Source organism: Petaurus breviceps, unplaced genomic scaffold (assembly GCF_028583685.1).
Source record: "Petaurus breviceps papuanus isolate PSGF00001 unplaced genomic scaffold, PetGlider_PUasm1.0 90919, whole genome shotgun sequence".
Classification (NCBI taxonomy): Eukaryota; Metazoa; Chordata; class Mammalia; order Diprotodontia; family Petauridae; genus Petaurus; species Petaurus breviceps.
The window spans coordinates 40,777,096-40,800,599 of record NW_027187378.1 but is presented as its reverse complement, the minus strand read 5'-3'; the positions used below and the strand labels follow the sequence as shown (position 1 = coordinate 40,800,599).

The following is a 23,504-nucleotide window of genomic DNA, read 5'->3' as shown; positions in this document are numbered from 1 at the left end:
CCCCTGGCCCATTACGACCAAGTCTATCTTTCTCCTTGAAGATTTCATGGACTACTCAATCTGGGATTCCATATTCCTACACATTTGATGTCTGAGAAACACAGAAACAATTGCTCAAATAGCAGAGCTGGCTGCCCCAACAGTCACCTCCTCTTACCCAACTTATCCCAGGGGGCACAGCAGAGCCATAATGTGCTAGGCAGGAGAAAGGCATTGAGTTTCAAGCTTGACAAGAACTGAGTCTTCTTGTACTCCAGGAACAGTGGGTTAGCTCCTTTACCCCTTAACCCTGGCACTCTCTGCTTAGGGGCACTGCTCCGTAAATTAAGACAGGGTCATTTCATTTGGCAAAATCTAAATCTGACAGAGGCAGATAGGTGGCTCAGTGGATAGAGCCCTGGGTGTAGAGTCAAGAAGACCTGAGTTCAAATCCGACCTTGGATTTTATTAGTTGTGTAACCCTGTTTGCTTTACTCCACTGGAGATGGTTAAACAATACTAGTATCTTTGTCAAGAAAATCTCAAGGACAGTATAGTTCACAAGATACGACTGAACAACAACAAACCTGACTTCATAAATCCTGGATCAGTGGTAGAGGTGAATTCTGGAGGCAAGAATACAACATTTTAAAGCTGAAGGGGCTATCACTAACAAGGCACAAGGCTCTGCTTAATTTACTTGGCTACTACCACTGGAAAGAGGATTTTTGTGATATGTGTGAAGAACATTCCATCTTCCCAGAAGAGTCAGGAGAAATAGGGGCAGCTGAAACACAAGGAAACTAGGAGAGACAGAGTGGCTGGATTCTTCCAGGGCACCAGGACAGTCATGAGGAGCTTGTGGGGACAGGGGAAGCATTTGTCTCATTTTGAGGCCCTAAGGAGAGGGAGGAGAAGGAGGTGGAGTCCATGGAGGTGAACTAGGGCCGCAAAGGCCCCAGGAGAATTTTTCATTGTAAAAACAAAACAGAGCCCAGCTGCTGGCTGCACTCTCTGACCCTAGGGCTCAGCCTTGCCGGATAATGGCTCCCCAAACTCACCTCTCCACCTCTCCTTCCCTAGGGTGAGGCTATCCATCATGCACCAGACACAAGCCATCACTCATTGCTTCCGGCCTGGCCAAGAAAAGCCCTCTGCCTGAGCTGGGCTGCACCCCATGACCTTTATGCAAGGGTTACAAGCTCCAAGAACTGCTGACTAGCCTTCCCAGAGGATAGTGGCCCTTAATTCAACCAGTGCTGTTTTTCCCAGCCATCCATGCTCAGTCTAAGCCCCTAACAGCAAAAGGTGATGAACTAATTTTCCCTTCACCCTGATTCTGGAGGGGGAAAACCCTTCTAACAGTTTGTTCCTTTCTTTCCTCCCTGAAGGATTGCCCTGAGAAATTCTTCCCCACCTCCTCAGCTCGAGGAGCTGGCTGGCAAAGCTTGAGTGGAAAATTGGTGAATCTAATGAATGGTATGGTACAGCAATGCAGAGGCAAAAGCTAGGAATACATCCCTGGAGGGACTCTGCTGCACTGCCCCAGGTGGACAAGCAACAAGACTCGAGGCTTGCATTGCCTGCCATGATCTCCATCCTCCTGACCTCTTCTCTCTACTTTGGAAAAAAGGAAAAACCCATCCCTTCTAAGATCACTAGCCACCCTCCTCCAGACTGGGAGACCTGGGCTGGAGGAAATCCAGCAGCTTTTAGCAGCCAGTTGCCACCCCCACCCTCCCAGATCTTTTTTTTTTTTTCCCAAGCCCCAAATCCATTTTTGATCTCAAGTAGGTTATTCAACATCACCTTTTGCCCCAAGTAATTTCACTGACCTTGTGGCATAGGCCTGAACTTCTTTCACCACCCAATATGAAATGGAGGAAAACAAGCTTTTTCCCAGGCAAAAACTTCCTAGGTGGGGCAAGGGAGTGGGGCTGCAGAAACTGCCTGGGATTGGGTTCTGCCTGGCCCACCCCAGTCAGCAACAGCCCTCAAGACAGGAACTTCCAGTTCCAAGACTAGAGTACAGAGGGGAGCTTGGAAAGTACCGGAGAATGAGACTCTGGGCCATCAGGACAGGCCAGGAGTTGTCCAGTGACTCCCCTTCCTAACCTCCTCTGTCTTTAACATTCTTCTAGTATCCAATTAACTCTCTTCACTAGGCACTTAGATTTGGTGAGGTGAAGGCAGATTGGAGGACTCCTGGGAAAGCAGGGGAAGCTTGGCCTAAGGAAAGCAGGGGTTGTTATATGCTTGGGGTTGGAGGGTGATGGTTTTGGCACCAAGCAACACAGCCCCTCCCTGTCATGGCAGGTTTGTGCTGAAATATAGAGACAAAGACCTGCTTTGTGGTCCACAGCATTCAAGGGGACGGCAGTCAGGAATGGAAACGGTCAGCTTTTCCATCTAACTGCAACTTTTCCTCCCCCTGCCCCAGTTCCTTCAACCAGCCACCAGATTCCTTCAATCAGGGTGGGTGGGTGGAGCTATTTCCCTCCCCCAATAAATCCTTTTATTGGTTGCAGGTTTCTGAGCATATAAGAAGCAAAGTACCTTGAGCCAGCCTATCCCGTTTGCTGACCCCCTCTCCCTACCTCCTGCCCATATCTGGGTCAGAGAGGTCCTGAGGGGCTGCCCCTATATTACTGTTCTATAAGGAATCGGGCAGAACCTGAAATCTTGGTGCTATGATGCTGGCTTGCTAGCAACTCTGAATTCACTCCCTTTTTGTTTCCCCAAGGCCTAATGTTTGTTCCTAAGTGAAGAGAAGCTGTCTCTCCTTACTAAAATACCCTGCCCTCCCCCTTCTCCTCTCCCCAAGACCAGTACTCCTCTGTCCACTCACTAATCAATCCTTCCTTCAGGTCCCCTCTATGGAACATAAGGGCATAGGCTCGGGTAAAACATGCTTAGCGTCAGGGAGAAGAGGTAAGAGGGAGAGAGGGAGGGAGGGAGGGAGAGAGGGAGAGTGAGAAGAAGGGAGGGAAGGCTTTCCTGGAATCCTTATTAAACTTTCCAACAACAGCCAGAAAGTGAATACAGGCAACTCTAACCCCTCCCCACTCCCCCAGGAACATTTGTGAACTGCTAGCTAGCCAGACTCTGCTTTAAATTGGGGGAGGGGCTTCCAATACCAACAAAATGCTCAGAAATGGAACCTTTTTTTTTTTTTTTAAAGGGAAAGCCTTTCAATTTTTGGATTCTGAGAGTTTGAGGGTTTTTTTTTTGGAGGTTCTTTGTTTTTAGAATTTGGACAAATACTTTGCATATCACAGAACATTAGTCCTGAAAGAGACATTAGAGATCATTCAGTCCAGTCCTTTGGTGTACCAAGTGGGCCCAGGCCCCTGATATTTCTAAGGGGTTGGCTTTGAGGGCCCGAATCTCTATCATCTCTAATACTTGGGTTCCCACCCAAGGTTTCCCTTAGGAATGTTAAAATTTGACCCTGTAAGTGTTTAGGTTAACACAAGACAATGGATACTAGAATGGTTTTCTTTAACCTCACCAAATGGAAAATGTGCTTGTATTTGAACCCATTGATGCTCAGGAAAATTCTCCTCCAATTTCCTTAGGGCAGTAGCCAATCCTCCCCTCCTCCAGGTCACACCTAACTTCTTTGGCCCCAACCTCTACAATAGTTTACATTTATAGGACCAGTGACTGGAATAGGACTGGGTTCCTCATGGGTGTGCATGATTTCCTGCTGGACTGAACCTTCTTCATTTTGAGGCTTTACAGACCCAGAAGATATTGCAGCCTAAAGGTTCCCACCAAATCTGATATCTGTATGGCCTTCAGAGCTTCTCCTCCTTGTTTCTCTTTCTCCTTGGACTCCCCCATCCCCACCTCACCTTTTAAAAGCCAAACCCAAGGGTCAGTTCAAGCCTCTGGACTCTATCCTTAAAATGGCATCAGACAGGTGATTATCACTGCTCCCACAACTACAAAGCTCTAAGTTTGAGTACAAAGACAAAGGCCTCTTCAATGTAGCAATGGGGATCCAGAACAAGGAGAATCCAAGCCTTATCCAGGGAAATTGTACTTTGTTCAGCAGGGAAAGGATCTTATCCAGCTCCTTTGGGAACATGCCTACCACTTAAGGAAGATGTTAAATGCCTCATCCACAGTCAATGGCAGAGCCAGGATTTGAATCCGGGTCTCCAGATACTAAATTCAATGTTCCGGCCACTACGTTCTTGATGTTTAGTTTTATCTACTCTTTGTGACCCCATTTAGGGTTTTCTTGGCAAAGAAACTGGAATGCTTTTCCATTTCCTTCTCTAGCTCATTTTATAGATGGAAAAAAAACCCCCAAAAACAAAACTAAAGGATTAAATGACTTGCCCAGGGTCACCCAGCTAATATCTGAGGCTAGATTTGAACTAAGGCCTTCCTGACTCCAGGCCCATTGATAATCCATTGAGCCATCTAGCTGCTACTAAGACATTCTACCTCTATCTCGTTAAGGATCACCCACTCTTCTTGAGGGCAAATTACCGACACTTTTCAGTACATGGAGTCCCTTCAATAAAATGTTATGCTCTGATGACCATTACCAAACCCTGAGGAAGATTTTCAGTGTGTTGAGTGGATCTGATAATGGCAGATTTATGTTTAGATGTAGACAACAGTTGCATAGCATGAGAAGGAGTGAGGACCCATATGATGGATTCATTTAGAAGTTACCAGAATGAACTGGCCCAAACTACATATTCTTATTCTTGTGGCACAACTATGTTCCTACATCTCTTCACTATTCAGCATCCAACATCTCCAGCTAGGAAGGTCCAGAGTAGCCCCATCTCTTTAAGACAGGAGTTTTGGAAAATGTATTAGCAGCAGAATCCTTTGCTACCTTTGCAGGAAAATCTTTACAATTTTTTTTAAAGCAGATTAGGACTAATGGTACCAAAAAAACATATCACTGATTTAAAAAAAATCTATTTTCAGATCAGTTTTATTCAGTCTAACAATAATACAAATTATTTATTCAGAAGGACCGAATTGTTTGCTATTTAGTTGGAAGTGTTTTGTAATTGGAAACAACATTGGGAACAATAGCTCATTCTAAAAGCTACTGCACAACAATTTTCATTTTCCCTTTTATTTACATAAGCCAGTAATGTTTGAGATTGTTTCAGTTCATATTTTCATTTGAAAAATTCAATAATATTGCTTTTAAATTCACTATGTTTTGATAAATGACATATACGAGAAAGCAAGGAAAGAACCATACAAAGCTAGGAGAGTCTACATACATTGTTTGCAACTACATATCTATATAATGTTTTCTTTTTAAAAGGACACATACACATATATGTATTTTTAAAAAATAAAAGCCAGAGGCAATAGCACTTCAGACATTTTTGGAAGGAGACAGAGAACAAAACCATTTTTACTTGTGGAACTTTCATTTGGGTCTCCTGTATTTTGTTAAATGCTAAGGTTTTTATAGACTATTTTATTACTTGTTTTGTATGTTTATTTGATTATGTTTTATCAATAGCTTATATTTTTTTTAAAAATTGCTTTATCTTGCTTGAAAATGCTTTTGTAATTTTTCTAGAACCATGATTCTGTTAACATAACAGACGCTGATTATTAAGGTTTCTACAAGGAAGCCTAAACTGGAGAAAGCTACTACTGTACTGGCATTTCCTTCAGTAGTTTGGGATTTAGTACTGTAACAAAGTTTATGGATATATGTTTCATCAGGGTAATGGTTATGAATACTTATCTCTTTACTTAACTCTTCAAATATTCTGAAATTTCTAATAATATAAATGAACACCACTCATTTTACATGTACTTGGCCAAGATACTGAAAATCACAGACCCTTAGGTCAGACCTCAAAAGCTATCATACCTCATTTGACCTACACCTGAAAGAGGATCCCTTTTTTAAAATCTCAGGCAAATGGTCATATAGTATTTGCTTGAAAACTTATAATGAGGTAGCCCATTCTATTTTTTGTTCATTGTTAGAAATGTTCTAACTCATTGTTAGAAAGAGTTTCTAAAAATGACATTAAACTGAAATCTGCTTCTTTCTACAGTCTACCCATTCCTTCCGGTCTGCCCTCTGATGATGAGGACAAGTCTCATCCTTCTTATATGACAGCCCTCTGAATACTCAAAGACAGCTAAAAATTCCTCTATAAATCCTCTCTTTTTGAGGTGAAATATCTCCGGTTCCTTCGATGGATCTTTCTATGTCATGATCTCGGGTCCTTTTCATCATTATGGTTAACACCCTCTGGACACTCTAACTCCTCGATGTCCTTCCTAAAAGATGGCAGCCAGAAATGATCAGGGCACAATATTAATGGGGCTATCACCTCCATAAGATAGAATATGAATTCTTTGCAATTTATCCTGTATATAGCTTGTTTGTACATATTTATTTGTATTTAGTCTCCCCCATTAGATTGTTAGTTCTTTGAGAGCAGGGATTATTTTATACCTTTCTTTGTATATTGAAAGCTTAGCACAGTGCCTGGCCCATAGTAGACTTTTTTTTTTTGAGGGGGAGAAGGGGCAATTGAGTTTAAGTGACTAGCCCAAGGTCACACAGCTAGTAAGTGTGTCAAGTGTCTTAGGTCAAATTTGAACTCAGGACCTCCTGACTCCAGGGCCGGTGCTCTATTCACTGCACCACCTAGCTGCCCCTGTAGTAGACTTTTAATAAACATTTGACTGATCTTCTCCCCCTTAATACTTCTGAAGGTGATTTTAAAAAAAATTTAAGTACAAGAGATCAACTAGAACATACATGATTGATTATAGATCTGTCACAGTGTCCCCTTTTTAGTCACATGATCAATTTTGACCCATGGTAGATGATTTTTTTCTGTCAGTTGACAATCCATTGGGGCAGCTAGGTGGCATAGTGAATAAAGCACCGGCCCTGGAGTCAGGAGGACTTGAGTTAAAATCCTGCCTCAGACACTTAACACTTACTAGCTATGTGACCCCTCAGACATTTAACCCCAATTGCCCTGCCTTCCCCCCTCCACAAAAAAAAGACAACCCATTGTATGCCAACCATAAAGAATGGGTAGATCTGAGTCAAGTCAGTCAACTAGCATTTTTTAAGTGCCTACTCTGGGCTAGGCACTGTTTTAAGCACTGGCAATAGCATGTCCTGAGCCATCTGGTTTCTAGGCAACAGAATTTGCATGCCTTCTTCAATAAGGTGACCTCTCAAGTAAGTACTATAGAGAACCATCAGAATGGCCCTGTTGATCACCAGTGCAAACTTCAGGCCTGACTATAGATGAAGAGCCTATGTCCCAGCAGTGTGCCCTACTCCAAAGACTTTTACCAGAGACCCCTCCTCTGCTCCTCCCATATAACACTACTAAGTGGTTCCCTTTTGGATAATCTTCCAACTCTAGTCTCTGACTTTTCTTGAAAGAGACATCCTATTCAAATCAACAAGTCACAAGCTCCCAGCTATGTACACATAACTTGCCACATGGCATACATTGTGTCTTTTGCTTGAGAAATTTATAATCAAGTGAGGGAAATGGGAGGTAGGGGATGGAACCTATGCATGACGGTCATATAAGGGAGGTAGGGACAAAGTACCAGGAGCATTCCAAGGGAGAAAATGCCAAAACCTGCCCAGGCTCCTCCTTTTATCTCCCCCCCCCACCCCACCCCACAAACACAAATCATTTCACTTTCCTATCATCATTCAAACAAATAAAACCTCATCTCTAACAAAAAGAAGTGAGGATCATTTTGATGATTCCTCCTAATTTAAACTGGTCAGTCTACTAAGACTCCCTCTCTATTTACCTTCCACTAAACGCTATTGCTCCTATTCTGATCACAGTAGATATGTACTATATTTGACTGATACTATTGATCTTGGTTGATATGGATATTATTTATATGTCTTATTCAGTGTTGTTAGACCTCAAGCCCCTCAACATCGGGTGTTTGTGAAACATCTTTGTACAGAGCCTTGCAAAGCACCATACGTAGGTGCCTGAGACATGAATTTGGCAATCATATGTGTTCCAGAGCATTATTAGATGAAAGAAGCATATGCATAATTGGTGTACTTGTCAGAAGTCTCAGTCACTTGATACCCTGACATCAGTGGTCTATCCCAAAGCATGAGCTAACCAAGTCCTTTCTCAACCGTTTGCCAATTTCTGTGCAATGACCAGCAGCCAGAAGGTCACAAATGGACCTATTGGTCCTGAATATGGTAGTAATAATAACATTGCAAATATGTTTTATCCTCAAGAACTCAATTACCACCATACCTGAATCTTTGTTCTGAAGAACTTCTGGAACCCCCAGAATCGCTACAAGCTCATTTCCATTCCTCAGTTGCCTGGCCTTTTGTTTTTCTTTTGGCCCACTCTTTTTTGACCCACTGAAGACTGATACTAGTCCCACAGAGTTCATTACTCCCATTGGGTTATGAAAACTTTCTGGTCCTTCTGAAGTCCTTCAGACTTGTATATGGCCCAAGATAGTTAGCAAGTATGTCTGTGAGTGTGTCGCCCTGGGATATCAGGGGCCCAGACACAACTGTTGATCTCTTTATCAAGGCCTTTCCTTTGGGCAAATTTGCTCCCAAAAAAGCCTCCATATCACAGAAAGAGAAGGAAGCTGACCTGGGCAAAATTCCACCTCATCTGAGCCAAGTGCTAAATGGGCATTTATATCATTCATTCATTTGCAAATTTGACAGTCAGGACACTCTGATCTTCCTCAGAACTTTAAAATGTTTTCACATCTCTTAAAAGGTGAAGTGGGCTCCAAAATCACCAGCCAAAACCATCTCCCTCCAGGGGCAGGATCATAAAGAGCACAGGGCTCCCTCCCACAACCTCACACCACCACAGACTACACCAAGGTCTCTAGCCCCAATAATAGACTTCACCCAAATAAGCTAGCTCAGATGCCACAAGATTTTCTTACAAAGAAAACAAGACCCTTTCTCAGCCCTGAGATTGCTTCTCCTCTGTCCCCTTAGGTCAGAATCAAAGGCTAAATGATGAGATTCCACATCCCAGAGCAATCATGTTTGAGACCAAAGGCTCACAAGGCTTTCCTGGCTGGTCCCAGGCCCTTATTTCCCTTACCTTGTTCAGGCAAGGTCGAGGCTGGTCTGGCAGTGCAGAGTGTGGCTGTGACCAGCACAGCCCAGAAAAGGAGGCCCTTCCAGCTCCACATCCCAGTTCTGAGGTTACAGATCGGTGACAAGGCTCCACACCTCCATGGGGACTCTACCTGATCCTTGGGCTTGACCCGCCTTCTCAAGGTGTACCTGGGAAAAGGAAGATCGGAAAGTGATGAGGTAACATTACTTGCAGAAGAAAACAGCACAGCTGGGTGAGTGGGGAGTCCCCTAAACTGTTACCGATTTTAAGCTATGCGTAAAGGGATAACTTGTTAAGGCATGGAGGTAGTTATCCCCATCCTGGTACTAGACTCTAGGTATCTGACTTTTTTTTAAAGACTGGGTCTTCTCTCTTGCCCTGTTTGAAAGTGTAGGGGCTCCTTCTGGGCCCATTACTGACTGGCTCGGGGGCTTTGACCCACTGCATCTATGATGTGGAGTTGTTCACCCCTCCTTGGTCAATATTTGAATCCTGCTCCCAGGGGCTCAAAATACTGGTGCTGAACTTAGTTTGGCATGGCCTTTGAATGGCCCAATGCAAGCTCAAAACTCCTGCACGGCGGAGATCCAACAGCCTCAACCTCTCCAGTGGCTGAGATTATAGGTGTTCACCACCATGCCCACCCATTCTGAACACAGTACATGCAGTATAAACCTATACACTGTGTATATATACTGTGCATACAGTATAGCTATAACACACAAGGTATACAGTATACACACACACTTCCACATATATGCTACATAGAATTGTTGTTCAGTCCTTTCAGTAAAATCTGACTCTTTGTGACTCTGTTTGGGGTGTTCTAGACTGGAATGGTTTGCCATTTCCTTCTCCAGCTCATTTTACAGATAAGGAAACTAAGACAAACAAAGTTAAGTGACTTGCCCAGGGTCACACAGCTAGGAAGTGTCTGAAGCTGGATTTGAACTTCAGTCTTCCTGACTCCAGGGCCAGCACTCTATCCATTGTGACACCTAGACACCCATGTATATATATATGTATATATATATATATATATATATAATATATACTGTATTTGATGTTCTGTTTCAAATACAAAACCAAAAAGACTTCAAAAATTTTGCCACAAAGTTGCCAATAAGGCCAGAATTCCAGGAAATCCAGTGTTACCTGGACTAGGACCTCCTAAATTAAGTATCACTTGGTCAAAAGCTTTACAACCTTTTTCAGGGGAAGGGAGGAAGGTGGGAGAGAATCACAAGTATCCTAATGATGATACCAATTATTAGATTGTGAATTGGATAGAATTCTGGACATTGAGTCAGGAGGAAATCACTGAATCTGGAGTCCACAGGAAGAACCGAGTTCAAATCCAGCCTCAGACACATCTACTTCCCAGGACTTTTGTGAGGGTCAAATGAGATAATATATGTGAAGTGCTTTAAAAATCTCAAAGCTCAATATAAATGCTACTTTTAAATTGTTATTACAATTCACTCAGAGTCAATTCCATTGATGGGACTGGAGAGAACATGGTAGATAGGGTGGTTAGGAGGAACGCTAGACCTGGAGTCAGAAAGTACAAAATTCAAATCTAGCCTTAGATACTTATAAGCTGTGTGACTCTGGGCAAGTCACTTAACATCTGTTTGCCTGTTTCCTCATTTGTAAAATGGGGATAATAATGGTCCTACCTCCCAGGGTTGTTGAGGATAAAATATATTTGCAATGTTATTATTACCACCAAATTCACTCAGAAAACCAATTACCTTGGTGGTGAGGGTGGAGAGGAAAGAGCACTAGCTGGTGGTTATAAGTTCTGTGTTCTAATTTAACTCTCTGTGCAATCTCAGGCAAGTCATTTTAATTTTTTCAGTTCTCTATCTCCAGAACGAGGGAGCAGAAATAGGTGATGTTTACATTTCTTTCTGGCTCTGAATCCTGTAATCCTATAATGTAACCTTACCACCCTTGGCCTCAGTTTCCTCATCTGTAAAATGAAAAAATTGGGTTAGATTCCTTACAGGCCTAAAAAAAGTCTTTTGGTTTTAAGATTCTATGATCTGATGAATCAGGAAGAATCTACTAGCCTTCACTTACCAGAAGAGTCTCAAACCTTTCTAGCTCCTAAAGACAACTTTCTTAGATGTTATCGTGGAACTAGAGGATGAACTTAGGAATGATGATTAAGGAGAAACACAGGAACTAGAAAGGTCTTCAGAAGCCATCTAGCCCAGTTCCCGTATTTTTGCTCAGAGGAGGGAAGTGATCTCCCCAAGGCCCTACTGCTACTGCTTGGGCCTAAGTCTTCTGAGTATAAATCCAGTGCCCTTTCCACTATGACCTGCTGTCTGCTTAATCAGGGAGGCCTGTGTAATTAGGGCATGACTCAAAGATGGCTCATTGCTGGCTCTCAGCCAACGGCATACCACCTCTGTGACTTCCTTTATATAATTCTCCAAGTAGTGAAGACAAAAGCAAGGCCATCTACTCCTCTGGGGTCCACTCACTGGGATTAAATATGTATAAAACAAGAGGCCTCCTGGGTACTGGGCAGATTCTACCTATTCATCTATATATTTATGTATATGTAGATAGACACCGTTACATACAAATGTATTATTTAACATTTATATGGTATTTAAAAATTAGCAAAGTGCTTTACATAGGCTATCTCACTTAAGTTGAATCATCCTGAAAGGTAAATGCTATTATTACCCCCATTTTACAGATGAGGAAACTGAGGCAAGCAAAAGTTATATGACTTGCCCAGGGTTACATAAGCTATTAAGTCTGAGGCAGGATTTGAATTCCAGTCTTCTTGACTCCAGGTTTAGCACTCAATCTACTAGACTACATACACGCTCACACATACATATACATACAGGCGCGCGCACACACACACACACACACACACACACACACAACCAGGTGGCTTTCATCTTAAATGCTCTGAGAAGCCACCTAAATTATTGAGAAAACCCACTTCCCTGGAACATGCCCTCCTGTGATACATTGACCTTGCTTCCCCCCCTGAGCTGGGCTGGGCCCCCTGCAAGTGAGTCAGTGCTAGCTGGCTGGCAGCAGGCTCCATGAATTCTTGGCTTGGGGCACATGTTCTCTCGAGTGAGCACAGGAGTGGGTGAGCGGGCTTGTGTTCACACACACACACACATCTGTCCCCACTCTTCACCACAACTTCAGCTCATTTTAACTAAGGGGCTGTGTCATGACAGGTAGTAAACAACTGAGAATCATTCAACAGAACTCTTCCCTCCGATTCTCTCTTTCCTCATCCCAGTAGAAGTTCTATGTTCCAGGAATTGAGGAAGGAGCTCTCTTACTGATCTTCCATTTTAGACATAGGAGAAAGAGCCTGACCTCCCAAACACAGTCAGCTACAAGACTGCTACCCTTCCTCACTGGGTTTTTGTTTGTTTGTATACTTTGATTTCATGGGTTTAGGGAGCTCCCCAATGAGGTAACTCCCTTTCCCAGCAGATCAGCTGCTACTCTGAAATTCATAGTCTTAGAGGGTTAACCTGGACCTAAGAGATTAAGCTACCTGCTCTTGGTCACATAGCTAGTAGTGTCAAAGGCTAGGCTTGAATGCAGGTTATCTAGACTCTGAAGTTTATTCCCTATTCACTATGCCCATAGGCACTGCAAAATCATGTCTCAAATTATTCCTGTCCCCTCACAATGATCAGGCCCTGATGACCACAGGGTCCCTCTCCCCCCCTCCCATATCTCCTGTCATCCCTGAGATAAGGAAGGCAGAGGGGGAACAAAAAAGTACCTATTTCAAGACACTTTCTCAGAAAGGGCCCAAGTCCTATCTTTTCCAAGTTCAACTTTAAAAATGGAGATGGGAGGAAACAAGCTGTGTGACCATGAAGAAATCACTTGGCCTTTCTGGGCTTCAGTTTCCTTACCTGTAAAAATAGGATACTGGTCTATTAAAATAATTCAGACCATTAACCTCAAGGAGGTTGTATATTAAATCCATTAGCCTCGTTCTGCATTACTTCCCATTCATTGCCCTTTACCATCTTCGAATATTGCATGGTTCAGCAGACACATGCATCCTATCATTAACATCCAGAGATGTTAGTTGTGAAAGGAGAGCTATAAAGATTCTTGTAAAGCAACCTTTGTAATAACTCATAAAGTGCTTAAAGTTAGCAAAATGTTTTACATGTCATTTCATTTGATCCTCACAACAAACTCATAAAGGAGGTAGTATGAATATTATTATTCCCATTGTGTAGATAAGGCTATTGAGGCTAAGAGATTTACCCAGGATCACAAGTGTTGAGTGTCAGAGCAAGGATACAAAACCAGATTCCTCCAAATTCTGAGACCAACATTATTTTTATATAACACACTTTCTTCGCTTTGAAGGCCCCTGGAAACATTCACCTTTTCCCTCATGCCATCTTGTCCATTTTGCATTAACTAATGAATTCTTACAACCCATTTGGAAGATCTGAATGCTTAGCACAGAGCTCAGGTGGAACATCATTGTTTGTAGATACTTTCCAAAGAAGCAGCCTAAAACTGGCTTACCACCTACTGCAGGAAAGGCTCTGTCCCTAAGAAATGTCCAATACAGATCAATGGTTCATTATTTTCAATTTCCACAATTCTTGCTATATTCCCCAAGGTTGTCAGATTTTGATTAGCCCAAAGGACCTGAATATGAGGAGTAAGAAATGAGGTTTTATATCAAAAAGGAGGAGGGAAAGAGGGGAAAGTGAAGATCTGTGGAAGACTCTTCTATCTCTTCAATCAATGATTCTGTGTCAGTTGAAGAAGGTCACATCTCAGTAAAAGAAATTTGAGTTGACTGAAGATACTCAGGAAACATCAGAGAAAGGACAGGACACCATCAGGACACCACCCTGGGGTTATTCTTAAGTAATGTAGTGGCTGGGGAGTAAAGAAATCTGGATTCTATAATCCTAGTTTTGACTTTGCCACTACTTGAGCAAATCAGTCCTCCTCTCTGGTCTTCCATCTCCTCATGTCAAACATGGAGTCCAGACCAGAAAAAGACAGCTGCTCTCATGTTCTTCCAGATTTGAAATTGCACAATATTATAATGATTCTCTTGAAGGAGGCTCTGGGACTATCAGTGGGCACTGGCAGAAAGCATGAACTAGTCCATTAAGGCAAGATGGTTGACAAGAGGAACTGGCCTCAGGTCCGCTTTCTCTGCAAGGGACAGACTGCTGAAGGATGGCACAATCCAAAGTCCCACATTTACTCAGCCATAATCCTAGTCTAGGGAGCTAGTTACCACAAAGAAATTCTCTCAACTTCCTTAGTCCGGTAGGACAAGAGGCATCAAAATAGTGACCTCCTGGATTCAGGAGTATAAACCTTTCTGCTTACAAACAAAAGTGAAAAGAGCACTGGATTTGCAGTCAGAGGTTCTGAGTTCAAATTCTGGTTCTTCCACTTACTAGCGTGGGACTTCAGACAAGTAAGAGAATCACAGCTAGAAGTGATCTCACTTTATCCTTTTGGGTCTCGGTTTCCTCATCTGTAAAATGAGGAGGGTAGACCAAATGACCTGTTTAGAAAGTTCCTTTGTGTCTCTAAATCTGTGTTCCCATGATCTTATGAAAAATGGTCACCTTTCCCAAAAGTGAATGGGGGAAAAAAAAAGAAACTTTAGTTTAGGGAGTGGTTGATGTGAACATTTAACAAACATTTGAAAGAGATTATGCAGTTCAGCTTGAAAATTTTTTGTTTAACTCAAGGGAAATCCTAATATTTTTCTTAAGTCTTTGTACAAACAGGGTCCAAATGTCCTTGGGAAGAAATACTTCTATCAAGGTTTCAAGGATCTTTGCTTTCCTCAGTCTATATACTTTTCCTACCAACACACATCACAACCTCTCCACACCTTGTTTTCTTAGAATCCTAAGTTTAGAGGTAGAAGGGTCATTAGATGCCATCAAGTTGAACCCCCTCATCTTAGAAACGAGAAAAATTAGGTCCAGGGAGCTTAAGTGACTTCACAGAAGCAAGAACTGGAAGGGAATTTAGCGGCCAACTATTCCAATCAAAGTAATCCCTCGGTCCCCCAAGTGATAAGCTTCAAAGGCAGAGTTTGAACCCCAGTCCTTGACTCAAACGTCCTTTCCAACTCTACAGAATTCCTGAATTGCCTCCTGAATTGATATGGTAGAAAAAATATCATCATCTGGAAGTCAACATCCTGGTGGTAAGTCCCTTTGAATTAAGTGAGGTTGGCCCATGGACAACAGGCCAACAATCCATCACTGGGCCTTTTGAAACCCTTCCAGCTTGGGAGGATTTGTGCTTCTCTGGAACAGTCTTTAATGCAAGGTCACCTCTATACCACAATGAGGCATGGGATAAAATAGGTACATAAAAATAGGAACAATAATAAAAGAAACTGAAGATACCTTGCCATATTCTAGGGCCAAATGAAGTAATCTCTCCATAAAGGACAGGATCTAGGATAAAATGATCTAGAATGTATCTGGGCAGGTAACAACAACAACAACAATAAGCTTTTTTATAGACTTACTGCATGCTGGGAACTATGCTAAGTGCTATATGATTATTATCTCATTTGATGCTCACAACAACCTGTGAGACGGAAGGATTATTATTATCCCCATTTTACAGATAAACTGCTCAGCTGAGGTTAATTTTTTTTTCTGAAACAGAGAAGTGATTTTATTAATTGTAGGGAGAGGGGCAGCTAGGTGGCACAGTGAATACAGCACCAGCCCTGGAGTCCAGAGGATGAGTTCAAATCCCTGCCTCAGACACTTAACACTTACTAGTTGTGTGACCTTGGGCAAGTCATTTAACCCCAATTGCTCTGCCTTCCCCCCTCCAAAAAGGACAAATAAACAAAAAAAAGTATAGGGAAATTTACTGTAGGGCAGCTGGGTGGCACAGTGGATGTAGCCGTGAACCTAGAGTCAGGAAGACCTGAGTTTAAATCCAGCTTTACTAGCTGGGTGACCCTGGGCAAGTCATTTAACTTTGCCTCAGTTCCCTCATCCGTCAAATGAGCTGGAGAAGGAACAACAAACTAGTATCTTGGTCAAGAGGACCCTGAATGGGGTCACAGAAGAGTTAGACATGACTGAAAGGAAGTGAACAACAGTAACAATATACATAGCCAGACATACTGAAACAACTGAACAACAGAGATCCCAGTGACAAAATCTCTCTACTGGTGCAGACTGGCACTTGGTTTCCTACTTATTTAAGAAAGAAGCTTTGGGGCTGAAATGTTAAATAACTCGTCCACTGTAGCACAGCCGATATATAGCAAAGGTGGAACTTTGAACCCAATTCTCTCTGATTCTATTCACTATACCACTACTACAGTTCTTACTGAAATTTAAAAAGGCAAATATAGTCTGTTTTGTATTACAACAATGGAGAAGAGGAGGAGGAAACATTTTTGTCTAAAATAGACAACTTGAAAAAAACAAGAATCTCAGCAAAGCTGGGTATTAAATCCTCTTTGGAATCCCTAGAACAGGTGGGGTACCTGCAGTGTCGAGGTAACATGTGGCCCTCTAGGTCCTCAAGTGCCACCCTTTGACTGAATGCAAATTCCACAGAACAAATCCCAAACAAATTTTCTCTGTAAAGTTTGAATTCATTCAAACTTGAGGACCTAGAGGGCCACATGAGGCCTTGAGGCTGCAGGTTCCCCACCCCTGTTCTAGAATCTGACCTAAAATTATAGGGACGGGATACCTATAATACCTACAACCCAGTATTGTATAAACAGTATATTTACTACAGTAAGATCTCTTACACGGCTCTTGAGAAGGGAAATGTAAGACGAATTCCACAAGAGGAAGTTAACTCATCTGGAGCCAGCTCGGGCCCTTCCACAACAAGCTTCTCGAGTCAGTTCTATCTGCTTTCTTTTCTCAAGCTGTAATGTTTGAAGTATAGAAGAGAAACTCCTTAACTTTTCTAAGGAAGCCCCCAGACCATAGGACCCATAAAGATTGAATAGGAGCTAAGAATAAAGATCAAAGAGGCAGGTACCAGTGAGAGAAACATTGGATTTGGAGTTAAAAGTCCTCAGCTCAAATCCAGGTTTTCTGTATGACTTTAACCCTCTGGGCCTCAGTTTCCCCTTTTAAAAAATTCAGGGGTCGTCCCATTTACATTCTAAGGTTCTTTTAAGCCCAGATCCTATGCTCTAATGGTCTGTGACCCTCAACAGTTATCTGTGACCCCAAACACATGAACTACCCTTTATCTGAAGCACAGGCTTTACTGAAGTGCTTTTATAAAAGAAAATGGGTAAAACAAGTGTGTATTTGGGGGAAGATGTGTCTTCAAGATGAATGGTCACTTGTCAGGAATTCCAGCTCAGGTATAAGTGGGTCATGACTCCCTGAATTCCCTTCCAACATCTAGAGCCCATACCAAATTAAGTATATTATTTATAATAATAGTAGCTAATATTTATATAATGCTTATTATGTGCCAGGCACTACGCTTAAGTACCGGGGAGGTAGGGACTATTAATGTCCCTATTTTAGGGATGAAGAAACTGAGGCAAACAGAAGTGACACTTACTTTCCCATGGTCACACTGCTAGTGTCTGCTGCAGGATTTGCACTCAGATCTTCCTGACCTTATAAATTTATAACAGTGACAACTGCAAACAAATCTAAACATTATTGTCTGTGGGTGGAGGATGGATAGACTGTTGTAGTACCCTAAAGAGAACCTGCATCGGAGAGTGCTGGTCCTATTATTTGTCCTTCATTTTGAAGAGGACCAATGATGTCATGGGGTGGAATCTTGCCTTGTGTGTGAATTGGATTCAAGGCAGGTAGAGCTGCACAAAGTTGTGCGCTTCTTTGGAAAGTCCAGTGGCAAGACAAAAATCAGGACAGCCAGTGGTGGCCTGGGGATGCAGAGGATGCTCTCTGAGTCTTTGATGTGAAGACCTGGTTGGAATTCCTTCTCTTTTCACTGACTAGCTTTGTGATTCTGGCATGGATGTAATTTCCCTGAGTTCCAGTTTCCTCATCTATAAAATGGAGAATGTTAATTTTTGCACTATCTACCTACCTGTCCAAGGTTGTTGTGAGGAAAGTGCTCTGTAGAAATGTGAGTAATGGAGTAATTTAATTACTTGATGCTATGAAGTAATTAATAACTATTTATTGTTCAGTCCTATCCAGCTCTCCTTGACCCCTGGGACCACAGCATGCCAATACTGTCTATGGGGTTTCCTTGGCAATGATACTGGATGGCTTTGCCATTTCCTTCTCCAGTGGAATGACACAAATTAAGATTAGAGTGACTTGTCCAGGGTCACACAGCTAGTGTCTGATGGCCCATTTTGAACTCAGGTCTTCCTGACTCCATGCCTGATTTTTTACCCACTGAGTCATCTAGTTGCAATCATACCACCACACTTAAAGCATATATGATTTCATTGATGGAGGGTGCCCTTTCTATCCCTGCCACAAACTCCCCTTGATTGTCATGAATTGTTGAGGCTGAAAAAAAAAATAGTGCTGATAGCCAGCCCTCTGGGGATGAGCCTTTCAGAATTCAGCTTGGCTGTTTCTGAGACAACAAACCTCAAGCCCTACCAGTACCATAAAGATTGACAAATACAAAGAGAAATATGGAAAAGCATATGGGAAATAAGGCAAAGTGGAAAAGGCAGAAGCACTTTCTGTAGGACAATTATGTAAAAATAGTGCAATGTACAATCATTGCATGGAGAGGCTACACTGTAGTTACACATAAGCTGCCAGGAATATCTTGAGTATAGGTTGATTTTTTAAACTGGAAAGGTAAGTAAATACAAAATTTCAAAAATATAAACAGAAGTTAAGTACCCAAATGAAGGTCCCTCCGGCAGTGATCCCCTTCTTCCCCAAAGGAGAGCACTAAAGCCCCAACCCTCATTTTTCTCCCGGGCTCATTAGCAACCAGGGACAAAGGCTGGTGGTTGTATGGACTGGAAAATTTCCCTCCCAGGCGCAAGGGCTGCTTGGATGTATTCTAATCCTTTTCCTGCAGGATCTGCAGGACAATGGCATCAACCAACACTCCTGGGTTCTTCTAGGCTTCTGACTGTGTCTTTGCTCCAGGCGTTTCACTAGCTAAACGAGGGGGTTGGACTGGATGACCCCTAAGCTGAGGTCCCTTCCATCTCGAACATTCCATATGTCCGGTGCTTCTAGAGCTACAGCCGCACTTTCAAAAGTGCTCATTATGAAACTTTCTAACGTAGGTGAAAAAAATACAGGGGAGAATGCTCATTTCCCTCCAAAATATACATCATATCTACCCTCCCCTCCTCCCCAAAGCCGAAGCATGCTGAGAGGGAGCGTGTACGGGGAGTGGCCGGGGAATCTGGACGATCTCTATTAAAAACTGACATAACGCTTAGCTATAGCTATGACTAAGAGTCAACGTAACAGATAGTTGGAGGATCTAGTCAGCCGCTATAGCGGCTTCTCCAGTCCACTGAATGCTGACCGGGTGCTAGAAAGTATCGGGGCTGGAGCTGCTCCCGACAAACTTCAGCCCTAACTGGGAGGAAATATGTAAACAAGTCATTAGGAAGGCCATAAGGGCAAGTTCGCGGCAAAGGCTGCTCATCCATTCCCCGAAAGTAGAAAGAGCACTGGCCAGTGGGCTAATTAAAGCCCCAGAACTGGACTTCGTAAGGGGCCGTAAAATCATCCTAGAAGGGCGGGGTGGAAAAAGGCTGAGGATGGGGGTTGGGGGGGAAGACAGGCGGGAACAGGAGGGGGAGAGCAGCAACCCGCCCAATTGTCCTGAGGCTTCAGGGCAGTCGGTATACCAAAAAAAGCCTGGGTCCGGAGGTGCTGGGAGAAGGGCACATCTGCTGAGGAAACAGTCACCTTAATTACCATGTCTAGAGAAAGTGCGATTTCATTACAACCTCCAAAACTACCGCCCAGAGAAGGAAACCAGAGAAGTGTTTTCAATTTGAAAGAGAGACAGAAGGGAGGGGAGGAGGAGGGAAGTTTGTCTCCCTCTCTCCCTCCCCCACTAAACTTTGGACCATAAGGAGCTCTCCTAGTTTAAGGAATGGACACACACGCAACACACCCTCCGTCTACTTTTCAACCGGTAACCGTTATTTAAATACTAGGGCAGAGTCACTTTAGTTTCCGGGGGCTGCAATCCAGACTCTTTAAAAAAGAGACCAACTACGCTAGGGGCAGCGAGAGCAAACACCTCAACCTGGCCCCATTCACACGCCCCCAGCGCCCGCCGCCGCCGCCACATACCAGCCTTCCAGAGCAAGAGTGGAAAAAGCAACGCATGACTGCCACCGCTGGGGGACGGCCCCCTGGGGCTCCCTCGATGGGAAAGGGGCAATCGGCCTTCCCAGAAAGTCCAAAAAACAGCAGCCCAAGAGTTCAGGCCAACTGCACCCCCCCCCCCCCCCCGAACTCCTTCGCCCCCCCCCCCTCCCCCTGCCCCGAATCCAAGCTCCAACTGGGTAGGACACCTTTCCCGTTTTTTTTTTTTTTTCATTCAAAGCACAAAAGTGAATATTGGGGCTTTGGAGAGTTACGTCTGCCATCAGCTCTGAGTCCCTGCGGAGTCATTCCCTAAGGGGATCAGAAAACCACTGGAGAGTGGCTTACCCAAATGTGTGTCCAGCACCTCCGTCCTCCTCCTCCAAAGCTTCTATTCCCATCTATTTTTACCACCCAAGACGCTGGAATGAAGTTCCAATAACCTGGGGTCCAAGGTAACCTTCCTCTCTCTTCCTACTCCCATCCATCTCTTAGGCGCAGGAAAAGCTCCTGGCCGCTGAGGAAAGTGAAGGATCTTAGCATTTTGGGGGGTGGGGAGAGGAATAAAAAGCAACAGAGAAAAATGCTAGGCACTGTGTTTGCAATGCTGCCTGTACTGGGTGAAATGGAACCAGATGGGGCTCACTGGTGCAACATCTGGAAAACTAAAAAAATTTAAAGTGGGGGGAGGGAGAAAGAGACCACAGCAACATTTTGTAAATGGGCCAATCGCTTTTGGTCCCAGCAGAAGCAGGCTGATTTCAACCCCCCACTCCCCACCCCCCACCCAGTTGAGTGAGAGAGGAAAGGGGGATGGGATGAAGCCAACTCGGATTGCCAAACTATACAAAGGTGTCACTCTGGAAACTGAGTTTCCGGTCCCCCCCCCCCCTTTTTTTTTAGCCAGCCCGTCTCTCCAGAAAATCACACAGGGGCCAGAGGGCAAATTAATCCAGGACAGATCTTTGTCAGAAAAAAAGGAGTGAGGTTGACTACTGCAAAGTGAACAGCACTGGACAAAACATTCTCATCTCATCTCCCATATCCAGATAGATTAGTTGAGTTGAACGCTCCTCCTCCCTCCTCCCACCCCCATCCACCCCCAACCCACACAAGGGCTTATTCGTCCATTGGGCTCCTTCCAATTTCCCTCAACTTCCCTCCCTTCGTCTCTAAGGAATACTACGTAGGAAAAGATAACCCCCTCCCCTAAAGGAAATACCTTCCTCGTCCTCCCCTAAAACGGACTCTTTGCCATTCAGTGACGCCACCTTTCGCCACCTCCCTAAAAACTAAACGAAGAAAAGCTATCCAACCAATCTCTCCTTCCCCTCCCCCCCCCACCCCCATACACATCGGGGCCCGGACTTTACTGGGAGTGGGAAAAAGGGATTAGAAATTGGTCCGATCCAGTGGTCGGACCAAAGCTACCTGCTGCAGTATTGGGGGTGAGTCACCACGAGGGGTGGAGTGGAATGCAGTACTACTCAAGATTCAGGCACAATTCTTCAGTCGTCCTCCGACCCCCGAATCGCCGGCTGCCTTCTCCCTCGGGCCCTTTCCCTTCCCCGGCCTGGAGGCTGCAGACCCCGCAGTCTCCCAGAACCCCGGGCGCTAGTTTGCGGAGAAGTTGGGCGGCGGGAGGAGCCGAGCTGGAAGGGAGGCGCGGAGGGGGTAGGGGCGCACAACTGCGAGCGGGAGAAGGGAGAGGAGGGGAGACAAAAGGGGGGAATGAGGGGTGAGGAGAGGGGAGACCTCCCGAGCACAGAGAACAGCTTAAGCTCCGAAGGGTTACAGGTCGTTAAGCTAGCGCCAGGAGGATGGTGCAGGCGGAGAGAAGGGAATCTTCCTGGCGTGGGGATCTAGAACTAAGGGAGAGGCGGCCTCGTATCTGGAGGGGCCCCAGTCACTCTTACCTCTGTCTGGGCTGCTTTTCCCCTAGAGGAGAGTCGGCCGCAGCTCCAGTGGTTTGGAGCCCCCCGGGTCCCTCAAGTTGACTGGCCGCCCCGGGGACAGAACCCGATCCCGCGGGCCACAAGAACCCCGCAGCCGGTGCACAAGTCCCGGGAGCGGCCCCTACACGGCGCCTCCAGCCCCGGCGGGAACAATAGGGTTGAAGCGGGTGCCCGCCGGAGGGGGGGAGGGCGGAGGGCTCTCCCCTCCGCCTCCTGGGGTCTCTGGACCCCCTGATCCCCCTCCTCCGGAGAGCCTGGGCTTCGGACGGTTCACACCTTCTGCAGCCCGGGCTCCATCTCCCCACAGGGGCCCCGGCTCCGCAGCGCGCCCAGGCTGTGACGGTGGCGGCGACGGCGGCTACAGCTGCGGTACAGATCCAAGTATATGTGTGGGCACTGGCAATGTATCCACAGGACTGGAGGAAAAGTCTTCAGTCACAGTTGTTTCTCCAGCTGCAACGGCTCTTTGGGGTGGGGGGGTGGGGGAAGAGACGAAGTCTTCTCAATAAGCTAAGCCTGGACTCTCTCTCTGGGTCTTTTCTGGACACTGTCTGAAGGCGATCCAGGTACACTTCCCCGGGTTCTTGGCGCGCTGAGGCTGAGCTCAGGTCCGGGCTCTCGCTCAGCCCCAGCCTGACTCTCCAGGCTGCTCTTGCTGCAGCTTCGGCGGCTGCCTGAGTATCCAACTGGAGCGCTTTTAAGGCTATGCGCCTGGAAGGCTCACTCACTGCCTCGCTCACTCAGACGAGACTCTAGTCCCCACCTCCATCTCCTCCTCCTCCCGCTGCAGCTGCCTGCTGGGCCTTGTAGTTCCTTTACCACTGCTGCAGAGGAGAAAACCAAAGCTGGGCTGCCTTGCTAGTCTCTCAAGAGTCTGTGGTCCTGTTAGATAGGGGGTCTGCACATTCCATATAGGACTGTGTCGTGCAAGGTTTCTGAGTCAGATAGGAAGAGTCGTTCTTCTGGGAGAATTTAGTGGAAAAGATTCCCCTACATTCTCCATTTGGACACGCATTACCCCGTCATCATTTTAGTTCAGGCTTTTATTACCTCCTCGGGACTTTTATGTTAACCTCCCCAAATGCCCAGTGCATCCTTCATACTACTACCAAAGTAACCTCCCCTGT

General features: G+C 44.7%; 1 protein-coding gene across 14 annotated transcripts in view; it reads right to left on the bottom strand.

The window, feature by feature from the left end:
* FGFR1 (fibroblast growth factor receptor 1) overlaps window positions 1-23,130 on the bottom strand; it is a 71,288-nt gene extending 48,158 nt beyond the window's left edge. For 3 of the 14 annotated variants that reach the window (XM_069075875.1, XM_069075879.1, XM_069075877.1), the window contains exons 1-2: window positions 20,771-21,074; window positions 9,093-9,277 (exon numbers count right to left, since the gene is read on the bottom strand). In XM_069075875.1, the coding sequence (XP_068931976.1) occupies window positions 9,093-9,277; window positions 20,771-20,823 (238 nt within the window). In that variant the 5' untranslated portion in view covers window positions 20,824-21,074. Of the gene's footprint in view, window positions 1-1,814; window positions 1,840-9,092; window positions 9,278-20,770; window positions 21,075-22,338 lie in introns of those variants that run through there. The other 11 variants (XM_069075885.1, XM_069075887.1, XM_069075881.1 and 8 more) reach the window with 7 other exon arrangements.
* Window positions 23,131-23,504: the final 374 nt, after the last annotated feature.